The 12278-nt window shown below is 40.8% G+C and overlaps 1 protein-coding gene across 2 annotated transcripts; it reads right to left on the bottom strand.

Moving 5' to 3' along the window:
- Positions 1-3906: 3906 nt before the first annotated feature.
- On the bottom strand, positions 3907-11897 carry LOC148101159 (uncharacterized). 2 transcript variants are annotated; one of them, XM_087845572.1, is made up of 11 exons: positions 11843-11897; positions 11275-11565; positions 10958-11191; positions 10748-10852; positions 10423-10641; positions 9612-9938; positions 5655-6000; positions 5490-5544; positions 4850-4992; positions 4555-4609; positions 3907-4032 (listed from the first exon to the last, which is right to left on the bottom strand). In XM_087845572.1, the coding sequence occupies exons 1-11, from the start codon at positions 11895-11897 to the stop codon at positions 3907-3909; spliced, it is 1956 nt and encodes a 651-aa protein (XP_087701698.1). The 2 variants fall into 2 exon arrangements, with proteins under 2 accessions (XP_087701698.1, XP_087701699.1); XM_087845573.1 differs by lacking the exons at positions 3907-4032; positions 4555-4609; positions 4850-4992; positions 5490-5544 and having other exon boundaries at positions 5651-6000; positions 9612-9931; positions 10419-10641.
- Positions 11898-12278: the final 381 nt, after the last annotated feature.

Below are 12278 nucleotides of genomic sequence, written 5' to 3'. Positions count from 1 at the left end.
AATGACACTTTACTGATGACGTTTTGAAGGTTTAATGGCAGCAAACCATCAATCTCACCGTAAGAGCTGGGGATGTATACATAGAAACAGCGTGTAAGCAAAAATAATCCACACTCTTACAATCGTAAACCTTATAACATGAAGTTCGTTTCAACGTAACATTTAGCAAATGCAGCGACTGTCACAAAAACATCTAAATGTGTCCTCATTTATATCATGACCATACCTTGTGCCTCTATCAAGGGGGCTGCTAATGACAAAAGAAATCTCCATAGGCTCCGTTAAGCCATCACATTTCAAAACTCCCGCGACTGCCACTGAAAACTGCGCCAAAAACAGTTTTACAGGAAATCGTCCCATCCAAAATAAAAGCTTCTACACCCGAACAGGAAGTTGGTAGTAGAAAACAGCAATGAGTGCCAAAATAAGGTGCAAGGAAAGGCATTCAGGGTTATTTACAGATGTATTTGAATGAATCATCTCCGTGAAAGATAAAGGAACAGCTGCTATCTGCACAACACGGACAGGAGGAACAAATTATTTTGTATTTTTATTTTTTTGTATTTGGCTTAATCCTGAAGTATAAATGGTATGGGAATAAAATATCTTAATATTGACCGAACTGCTTTGTTGTTGTTTTAGTTAATCTCAGTCAGCCTGCACCCTTATAAACTTGGCTGTTTATTGCATTGAAACCCTCTATGCATGATAAGGTCAGTGGCTTTATTGCTTCCTTTGGCCAACTTCTTGTCCCAGCAGGGTATCTGACGAACAGCAGGGTGTAGATGTTGCCCTGGATCTTGTCCACCCCATTTGGCTGACTCCTCAGAAGTCGCCTTACTCTCTGCAGGTGTTTGGTGGTTGCAGCTTGCCAAGTGGCCTCTTCATGGTTGCCATTTGCCTGTGTGATTCAATTCAATTCAATTCAATTTTATTTATATAGCGCCAAATCACAACAAAAGTCGCCTCAAGGCGCTTCATAGATACAGAGAAAAACCCAACGATCATATGACCCCCTATGAGCACTTTGGCGACAGTGGGAAGGAAAAACTCCCTTTTAACAGGAAGAAACCTCCGGCAGAACCAGGCTCAGGGAGGGGTGGAGCCATCTGCTGTGATTGGTTGGGGTGAGAGAAGGAAGACAGGATAAAGACATGCTGTGGAAGAGAGACAGAGGTTAATAACAGATATGATTCAATACAGAGAGGTCTGTTAATACATAGTGAGTGAGAAAAGTGACTGGAAAGGAAAAACTCAATGCATCATGGGAATCCCCGGCAGCCTACGTCTACTGCAGCATAACTAAGGGAGGATTCAGGGTCACCTGGTCCAGCCCTAACTATATGCTTTAGCAAAAAGGAAAGTTTTAAGCCTAATCTTAAAAGTAGAGATAGTGTCTGTCTCCCGAATCCAAACTGGAAGCTGGTTCCACAGAAGAGGGGCCTGAAAACTGAAGGCTCTGCCTCCCATTCTACTTTTAAATACTCTAGGAACAACAAGTAGGCCTGCAGAGCGAGAGCGAAGTGCTCTAATAGGGTGATATGGTACTACAAGGTCATTAAGATAAGATGGGGCCTGATTATTTAAGACCTTGTATGTGAGGAGCAGGATTTTGAATTCAATTCTGGATTTAACAGGAAGCCAATGAAGGGAAGCCAAAACAGGAGAAATCTGCTCTCTCTTTCTAGTCCCTGTCAGTACTCTTGCTGCAGCATTTTGGATTAGCTGAAGGCTTTTCAGTGAGTTTTTTGGACATCCTGATAATAATGAATTGCAGTAGTCCAGCCTGGAAGTAATAAATGCATGAACTAGTTTTTCAGCGTCACTCTGAGACAGGATATTTCTAATTTTAGAGATGTTGCACAAATGGAAGAACGCAGTCTTACATATTTGTTTAATATGTGCGTTGAAGGACATATCCTGGTCAAAAATGACTCCAAGGTTCCTCACATTGTTACTGGAGGCCAAGGTAATGCCATCCAGAGTAAGAATCTGGTTAGATACCATATTTCTAAGCTTTTCAGCGCCGAGTACAATGACCTCAGTTTTATCTGAATTAAGAAGCAGAAAGTTAGTGGCCATCCAAGTCTTTATGTCTTTAAGACATTCCTGCAGTTTAACTAATTGGTGTGTGTTATCTGGCTTCATGGACAGATAGAGCTGGGTGTCATCTGCATAGCAGTGAAAATGTATGCTATGTCTTCTAATGATGCTGCCTAAGGGAAGCATGTATAATGTAAACAGAATTGGTCCTAGCACTGAACCCTGTGGAACTCCATAATTAACCTCAGTGTGTGAAGAGGACTCTCCATTTACATGCACAAATTGGAGTCTATTAGATAGATATGATACAAACCACTGCAGCACAGTACCTGTAATACCTACAGTATGTTCTAATCGCTCTAATAGGATATTATGGTCAACAGTATCGAATGCTGCACTAAGGTCAAGAAGGACAAGCACAGAGATGAGTCCACTGTCAGAGGCCATAAGAAGATCATTTGTAACCTTCACTAAAGCTGTTTCTGTGCTGTGATGAACTCTGAAACCTGACTGAAACTCTTCAAATAAACCATTCCTCTGCAGATGATCTGTTAGCTGTTTGACAACTACTCTTTCAAGGATTTTTGATATGAAAGGAAGGTTGGAGATTGGCCTATAATTAGCTAAGACTGCTGGGTCTAGAGATGCTTTTTGAGTAAAGGTTTAACTGCAGCCACCTTGAAGGCCTGTGGTACATAGCTGATTATTAGAGATAGGTTGATCATATATAAGATCGAAGAATTAATCAATGGCAGGACTTCTTTGAGCAGTTTTGTAGGAATGGGGTCTAAAAGACACGTTGATGGTTTGGAGGAAGTAATTATTGAAGTTAACTCAGAAAGATCGATTGGAGAAAAAGAGTCTAACTTAACATCAATGGTACTAAGAGTAGCTGTAGATAATATTACATCTGTGGGATGATTATTGGTAATTTTTTCTCTAATGATAAAAATTTTATTTGTGAAGAAGTTCATGAAGTCATCACTAGTTAACATTAAAGGGATGGTTGGCTCAAAAGAGCTCTGACTTTTTGTCAGCCTGGCTACAGTGCTGAAGAGAAACCTGGGGTTGTTCTTATTTTCTTCAATCAGTGATGAGTAGTAAGCTGTTCTGGCTTTGCGGAGGGCTTTCTTATAAAGCAACAAACTATTTCTCCAGGCTAAATGATGATCCTCTAAATTCGTGACACGCCATTTCCTCTCCAGATTACGAGTCATCTGCTTTAGGGTACGTGTTTGAGAATTATACCACGGGGTCAGGTACTTCTGATTAGAGACCTTAGTTTTCACTGGAGCTACAGTATCCAGAGTCGTACGTAGTGAGGAGGTGAAATTATTAACAAGATAATCGACCTCTGTTGGGGTAGCGTTCAGATAGCTGCTCTGCTCTGTGTTGGTACAGGGCATTGACGATGATAACAGTGGCTGGATTATATTCTTAAACTTAGTTACAGCGCTTTCAGAAAGACATCTACTTTGATAAAGTCCACTCTCCACTGCTGCGTAATCAATTATTGTAAATGTAAATGTTATCAAGAAATGATCAGACAGGAGAGGGTTTTCAGGAAACACTGTTAAATGTTCAGTTTCTATGCCATATGTTAAAACAAGATCTAGAGTGTGATTAAAGTGGTGGGTGGGTTCTTTTACATTTTGAGAGAAACCAATTGAGTCTAACAACAGATTAAATGCCATATTTAATATTTCTGTTAATTACTTTCCTGTGTTGTCTGTTTTAGTACAATGTGTGAAACCCACTGACAGACACATCAGCTGTGGTGTCTCTGCTGCGACACTGAAGTTATTTCAGACACAAACTCTCCGCAAACTGTTCCTTTAAATCACCATGGTAACAAACTCTTCTTTAGTGAGCAGGCAGTGTCTCCATGGTGGAGTAGAGATCAGCTGTGTGGTTCTCACTGAAGTGCAGTCTCCTGTAGTGATGATCATCCTGCTCTGCTGACTGAGCTGAGATACTTTCAGGGTTGATCTGAGGAGATGAGACAGTAATTATACATTTATATTAAACTAAACCTCTAGCTCATCCTCCTTTCAGAGCATTATAAAACATCACTTTGTAGAGCTCAAGTGATAAATGTCTGTGTTAATCATGTGGTAAACAAGCCTTTTAGTGGTCGTTTCAGGGAATTATTTCCTAGTTTATTAACATAAATTATACGACATGGCTTTTTGATGTAGTTCAAATCAGAGTGAAATCTGTGTACAGTCAGGGCTAAACGTCACGTCTGTTCAATGTCCAAAAATAATATGTAAGCCTGATATCAGTCTAATGATTGTTGATGTACGGCATTTGTAGGATCTCAAAATATAATAGTAGTGTGTCCCTGTCACATGATGTTCGTGGTGTAACTGTATATAATCAAATAAAAACTCTATAAAAGAAAATCATCAGGTAGAGTTTGTGAGAAAACTGAAAAAGCTGAAGACTAATTATTTCAGGTGAAGACAAACACGACAGATGAGATGTTTTTGTTTGAATCCAGTTCTGTACCTGCTCTTTGTTGTCTGAGGTTCTTCTTGGAGACTGTCTGGAAGTCCTCTTTGATCTAGTTCAAAATAAAAAAGACTGACTATGTGAAAAATAAGACAAAAACAAAAACAATTTCCTTATTTGCTCCACTGAATCTGGAAAGGAGCTCACAGCCCTCTATATTCAAAATACAAAGTACTGACCTCTATAATCCACTTTGATCTTATTCAGGTTATTATAAAGCCCAGTGTGTAATAATCTACAGTTTTGTAACAATATAGCCCTCTTTACAGTGTAATTAATGTGTCAGACATACTCAGGTTTGTAGTGGATATGATGTTGTTCTCGGGGCTGAGATGGAGGAATCGTGGAGTAGAGAGAATCTGTTTGATTCTTGTAGACGTGGAGTCTTTGGTAGTTCAGGTCCTGCTCTCCTCGATGAGCTGCGATGTCGTCATACTGGGGACCAAAGTTTAAATGATAACAAAGAAACAGAGAAGTTACATAATCAGTGATGATAATGATTATTGTTATTTTTACAGTAATGAATACATTATTGCAGATCCTTCAACTAAGAGCTCAGCTGGATGGTAGAATTAGCCCAAAATAGTAGATTCAAACTTGAATTCATAGATCTTCTATATGAGTTAAACTATGTGAGTGAGTCTGTTTAAATAATTTGCTCTGACATTTTAAAAAACTATCATGAAGCTTTTAAAAAGCTGACTGGTCTATTATTTGTTGCTGTAGAGTACAGGACCTAAAACATGTGGTACATAACATTTCTGTGTCAGCAGAAGAAAAACTAAAAGAAGACAAAAAACTAAGAAAGAACAATGATCTGATCAAATAATGAACAAGAAACGTATCATCTCTTAAAAAATGACTCTTATTAAAAAGTATAGAATGACACTGATGTTTTGTGTTGTACTAAAACTGTACTTTATTTGTATCACCTCCAAATCATCCAAATTTTCATTTCTTGAAGGTTGATGAGAGTTCGTCTTTCTTCTGGTTTATGAAAATAGTGAATACAAACATGAACAGGTGGTGTCAGGTTAGTGTGTAAATTCTAGATGAAACCTAAGAGATCTGACAGAGGAAACAGTGTTCATCCTCACCTAACACACCAGCAGACAGTGAGAAGTATTAAAACCAGCAGAGCTGCAGAAACTCCTGCAGCTGCTGGTGTCCATGTTCCTGTGATACTTTGGACAGTGAGAGTCTTTGGAGCAGAGCTGATATCTTTGTTGCTTTTCACAGCACAGGAGTAGCTTCCTGCATCCTCCCTGCTGACTGGGTCTAGGATCAGATGTTTGTTCTGGTTCTCTCTCGGGGTCAGAGGTCGACTGTTCAAGTACCAAATGTAGTTTGTGTTGTCAGTCAGAGGACAGCTGGTACTGCAGGTCAGTGTGACTCTCTGACCCTCTGTCACCACTGCAGAAGGACTCATCTTCACTCTCAGCTCTGAAAGACACTCAGACTGGTCAGTAAATGTAAGAGATATTTCTTATAAACAGCAGGTTGGTTTTCAGGCATCAATGTTACAAAGTGACTGAGAAAATATTTTTCTTTTTACAAATATTAGAACTGTATTAAATTTAAGAAAAAAAATACATAATTTAGTAAAGATTTTAATCCAAAATGAACCTACTGACAGTAAATGTTCAAACGGCCAGAAATGTAAAAATATTACTGTACTGTACGTGTGACAGCTTTTACATTACTGGAGAACATCTTTAGTAGGAAACCCGAGAGAATTGAACCATGATCAATGGATTTATGAACTGGAATTCTGTCTGTGTTGGACTGAAACCTGGAAGAGGTTTGGTGATTTTGTGCTGAGTTTCTGCTCCTCATTGATGCTCTCTCTCCTTCAAAGCAACACAAGACTACTGTACTGCCTCTGCTATGGTTGGGCAGTCAGCTTCCCGGTTCACAGGTTTATTGACACAGGGAAAGGTGAAACTGTAACAAACAGTAATAATAATAATAATGGATTGGATTTATATAGCGCTTTTCAAGGCACCCAAAGCGCTTTACAATGCCACTATTCATTCACTCTCACATTCACACACTGGTGGAGGCAGCTACAGTTGTAGCTACAGCTGCCCTGGGGCAGACCGACAGAAGCTGAGCAGAGGCTGCCATATCGCGCCATCGGCCCCTCTGGCCAACACCTCTGGCGGTAGGTGCCTTGCCCAAGGACACAACGACCAGGACAGAGAGCCCGGGGATCGAACCGGCGACCTTCCGGTTACAGATACGCTTCCCAACCCCCTGAGCCACGGTCACCCCAGTACAAGGCATAATCACTGTACTTATTCACCATGTACATATATAACATTGAAATTAACTCAGTTTTTTAATATGTCAACATACATTGTTCATATGAATTACTTCCCTTTTGAACTCAAATACAAACATCAAATTATAATTTTAACAAGTCTTGCTATAATGAATGTCTCCAATTCGTTTGTCACTCCCCTTTAACTAGCTCCATAAGCGATTGCTAGCATAAACTGCATAAGATTGGTTTTATCATTAAACTTACAGAAAAATGAACTTACTTGAAAGAAAGTGGTCTATACATGCACATAAAATATAAAACAAGTCTATACATACACACAATGCTACCAAAGGCATAGGATGTATGTGGATGCCACTGGATTTATCTGGCTAATGCCACCATGCTGCACATGCCTTCTCCTTAATTCACAGACTTACTTCCTGTTTACCGACGACATCATGTCCTATTACTGACTACAGGTTTTAAGGTGGAATCAGAGAGTTACAATTGCATATTTAAACATTTACCAAATCCAAGAAAACAGTCTACCTTAAGAACCTTTGATATCAGAACACTCCCCGCCTGGTGTGATTAACGCCACCACACTTTGTCAATGACAGTTCAACACCTAGACATCTGAAGCCAGAAGAAGTACTATTTCTGTAATGGGTCTCACAAACAATGTTTCTCCTCCTGGCTTGATGACCTTGACCTCGACCTGGCGAACTTTACCATCTTTGCTTCGGAAGGTCTGTGTTACCAGACCAAGTGGCCACTTATTTCTTTGTACTTGACTGTCCTTAAGGAGAACAACATCCCATGGCTTAATGTTTGGGTTAGATGACTGCCACTTCCTACGTGATTGCAATGTTGGTAGGAACTGCTTGCGCCACCTGTCCCAGAAGGTGTTGGACAGGTGCTGGACTTGTCTCCACTGATGCTTGTAGAGGTCAGCGGCTCCAAACTCTCCTGGAGGAGCAGGAACAGTTTACCTTCTGTGTTAGAAGAGCAGCTGGCATAAGAATGAATGAGTTGTCGGGGTCAGTTGTTACAGAAACAAGAGGCCGGGCATTAATGATGCCTGCTACTTCTGCCATGAAAGTTACCAACACTTCATGGGTAAGCTTCCCCTTGAGCTGGAGGAACATGGAGTCAAGAATCCTTCTAGCCAGACCAATCATCCTTTCCCATGTTCCACCAAAGTGGGAGGCATGTGGAGGGTTGAATGTCCAAGAGCATCCTTGGGCTGACACCATTGTGGTCGATGTTAGAAGGTATCTTCAAGGACTGACAAGCACCCACAAAGTTAGTGCCTCTGTCTGATCGAATACTTTTGACCGGCCCTCTAACTGCTAGAAACCGCCTTAATGCGTTGATAAAGCTGAATGTGTCGAGGGATTCTATGACTTCAATATGTACGGCTCTTACGCTCATACATGTAAAAAAAAAAAAAAAGCCTCCTCTAGTCCGGCGTGCAGACACACTCCAAGGACCAAACACATCAACATTTGTGAAGGGAGGGTCTGTTGACAGACGATCTGCCGGAAGGTTGGCCATTTTTTGGCAGCTTACTGGAACTCTAAGTCTTCTGCATGTCATACATCGGTAGATGATGCTGCTCACTTTTCTCTTTCCACCAACTATCCAAAACCCAGCTGCACGGACAGCCCCTTCCATAAAGAGACGCCCTTGATGGTGAACTTGTTCGTGGTACTGTCTAATGAGCAGGGTTGCAATATGATGATTCCCTGGAATAATCACAGGAGTCTTCTCACTCTGAGCAAGACTCGAATAGTTAAGATGACCTCCGACTCTTAGTAGGCCATGTGCATCAATAAAGGGATCGAGGCTTTTCAGAGGACTACTTCTGGGAACCTCTTTGTGTATTATGATACATTTGATCTCCTCGCCATAAACCTCTTCTTGGACTGTTCGAATGATGATGTCTGAGGCTTGGGTGGATTCCTCAACACTAAATCCTGTCTTGCAAAGATGCCAGCCCTTACAAGGTTTGTTTGTTGTGATCATGTTGTAACAACTGGCAATATGTTTCAGATGGGCGATTGCACGAGTCAGTGACTGCCACGAAGAAAACTTGGTGAATCGTTGGGACCCAAGTTGCTTGGATGCTGTGGCAGTGCTTAATGTGGACACAAGCGGGCGGATGTCTGGATCTGAACCTGGGTCCACAAGATCAAAGGTGATGTCAGGGACGTCTTGCTCTGGTTTGGACAGAAACCTGGTTCCACTAAGCCAGTTGGTGTCTTGCAGCAACCGAACGTGTTGCATGGTCTGCAGGGTTCTGGTTTGTGGCCACGTAGCGCCACTGGCGTGGACTGGAGGATCTTCGAATGCGCAGGACATTCTACCTTAAAAACCTTTGATATCAGAACAACTACAAATCTAAAGTTGTGGACATTTTATTTTTGACTCTTTCAGTAACAGTAATGGTGAAAACTTGTGTATAAATATTACATCTCTCAAATCGTTCTCACAGATTGTTCTAGTCCTTATGCTAACACATACCTGGGATCTATTTTCACCAGTAAGGTAACAAGTGCAAACACAGGCGAGCAGAGCTGCTGTTAATTGGCATTAATAGCTAATAATTGCAGCTAACTATCAAGCTATCAAGCTGAAATGTTGTAGTCATGCAGCTGTAGGCTGTTAGTGCTGGGTGAGTCTCCTCACTACCATCTTAGATTAGTTTCTGTTAGCTTATTTGAGTAACACACAGGACTAACTGGGATCTAAACAATGAATAGTGAGTCAAACAAACTGTAATTACCTGTGACAATCAGAATAACTCCAGGAAAATCAGACTGTATCACTTCTTCATTTTCTGTTGTGATGGTGAACCTGTATTCTGCTGAGTCATCTCTCTTCAGCTTCTTTAATCTGAGGATGTGTTGGTTCTTCATGCTGTCATCATACTCCACATGATCTGCATCCTCAGTCAGCTGTTCAGCATTTCTCTTGACTTTATACCAACATTTAGACTGTATCTGCTCATAGTCAGGATGTGAGTATTTACTGGAGATGTTGACTGAAGCTCCTTCCAGAGCACAGATTCTGCTGTGGACATAATTCAACGTCCAGCAGCAATCACTGAAACCTGAAATATCAATGAAACAGAGAAGAGATATTTTAACTTAATTAGTCAGATCAGTTTATTTATATCACACATTTAAACACAACAGATGTTGACGAACGTACTGCACAACAAGTAACAATTATGTTTAATTATACTAATAAAAATCAGCTAAAAAATAAATAAATAAATAAATGCAATTAAAATGTTAAAGATATATAAATGAAGAAAGAAATACACTGGGGAAAATGACAGACTGAGTTATTCTTGGCTGTGACTGAAAAAGCTGAGGAGAAGTCAGGAGATGAATACTGTTAGTATCATAGATGAGCAGATCTGAAGAGGGAGACGAGTCCAGAGTTTTGGATCTGCAGCTGAGAATTGTGATGTGATCATCAACATTTTAAAACGGATCCTGACCTTTACAGGAAACCAGTGTGATGATTAGTCATAATTGCAAGAAGTGGTGGTAATACTTTGTAAGTGGAGAGACAATAAGTTTACTCACAGACGTCAGCAGAGCGCACATCCTCAAGACCTTTTACAGCACAAGACAAACTGTCAGGCTGAGAAATGTGAACTAGAATCTGTTTTCTCTCCTGCACTGTAGGCTTTCTGTTCTCATACCACACAAAGGAAATCAGAGGCTCAGTCAGAAAACAGCTGCTGTTACAGGTCAGTCTGATGTGACCTCTGTGTTCAGCAGGAGTCCTCTGGACATGGATTTCTGTTGGGAGATGATGAACACATTTTCCACCAGTTCATCTCTGTCATGTCAAATAAATTAACAAATAAAAATGAAGTTTCAAAGTGCAGTTTGTCCAGAACTTCACCTCTGGGATATGTGATGGAGCAGGACTCGTCCACTGATGTCTGCTGAGAAGGACACACTCTCCCTTTAGCATAGGTCACACTGAAGCAGGTCTCTGTGATGGAACCTGAGAAAAACCAACAACTTCCAGTAAATTCATTAGAGTCTGAAGAGTAAAGTGTTTGTGTTTAACATCTCATAACATGATGAGGAGGCGTCCATCATGACTCACCCACAGAGACTTCAGGGGCTCTGAGATGCTCGTAGCCTTTGACAGCACAGGAGTATGTGACTGCTTCCTCACTGCTGAGCAGCTCTTGGTACCAGGGAGACCAGTCCTCATAGAGAAACTCTCTGTTCTTGTACCAGATGTAGGCTGCAGGCTTTTCAGTCAGAGGACAGCTGCTGCTGCACATCAGTGTTACTGTCTGTCCCTCTGTGGCAGGAATCACCTTTACCTGCAGCTCTGAGAGGTCACATGACCAACATGAATACACTGATCATCCATAAACTCATTCATTTGTGATGCATTTGTAAAAAGAACTGTACCTGTAACTTGGAGATGAATTCCACTTTGTTGACACTTTGATCTGTCAGCAGTTTTAATGCAGCAGTAAAAATTTGCATCTCTCTCTGTCAGATTATTGATTGTTAGAGTGAAATTACTCTCTGCTGACATGCTGTACTTTACATGTGTTTCCTCTGTAGAGAGTTCAATCTTGGAGACAGTCAAGCATCCAGCGTACCAGCTATTTCTTGCAGTGGGATGTTGATGTGAGCAGGGCAGATTCACTGATGAACCTTTCAAGGCACAGATGCTGTTTGGTTTCCCCTGAACACCTTTAACACAACATGTGATTAGAAAACATGGTGAACATTTATGCTAACTTTCTTTTCTGTGCTAATCTGTGATGACAGCATGTTACTGTGAAGGATCACAATCTGGTGCTTTGATACACTTGACAGTTCAGAACAGTAAAAGTACAAATCCTGTTAACTGTCAATCTTCTGTTTTCTAAAATCATGTTGTAACTTTCTGCAGGTTTGACACTAAAACTCCTGCCTTCCACAAACATCATCACAGTCATCATGAGGAGGAGAAACAAATTATTCCTACCTGAGAGACACAGAATGAAACCCATGAACAAACATCCAGCTTCTGCCAACAACATGGCTGTTGTAGATTTTCTCTTCTAATCAGAAAGTTGATGTATGATGATTATAAAGAGCCGATCACTGCTGCTCTCAGAGTTTCAGAAATATCAGAAACATGAATGTTAAAAATCAACATCTGTCTAACAGGAATGACTGACTTGTGTGAGTGTGTCAGCAGACAAACTGCATTTAGCTTTAACACCATCACTTCCTCATTTACTTTACCAAGCACGTGTGCCAGGTCCCATACTCCTTCAGCTGCTTTTCTACTCGAGCACTGAAAACATTATACACAGTGTGTATTGTATTGTGTTGTATTCTGCTTTTTAACTTTCACATGCCAATGGATGCATCAGAGACCAAGTTGGGGTTCAGTAACTTGCCCAAGGACACCTTGG

Source organism: Neolamprologus brichardi, chromosome 9 (assembly GCF_056152115.1).
Source record: "Neolamprologus brichardi isolate AB-2024 chromosome 9, ASM5615211v1, whole genome shotgun sequence".
In the NCBI taxonomy this organism is placed as follows: domain Eukaryota; kingdom Metazoa; phylum Chordata; class Actinopteri; order Cichliformes; family Cichlidae; genus Neolamprologus; species Neolamprologus brichardi.
Note: the sequence above shows the minus strand (reverse complement) of the source record. Positions and strands in the feature narration are given on the sequence as shown.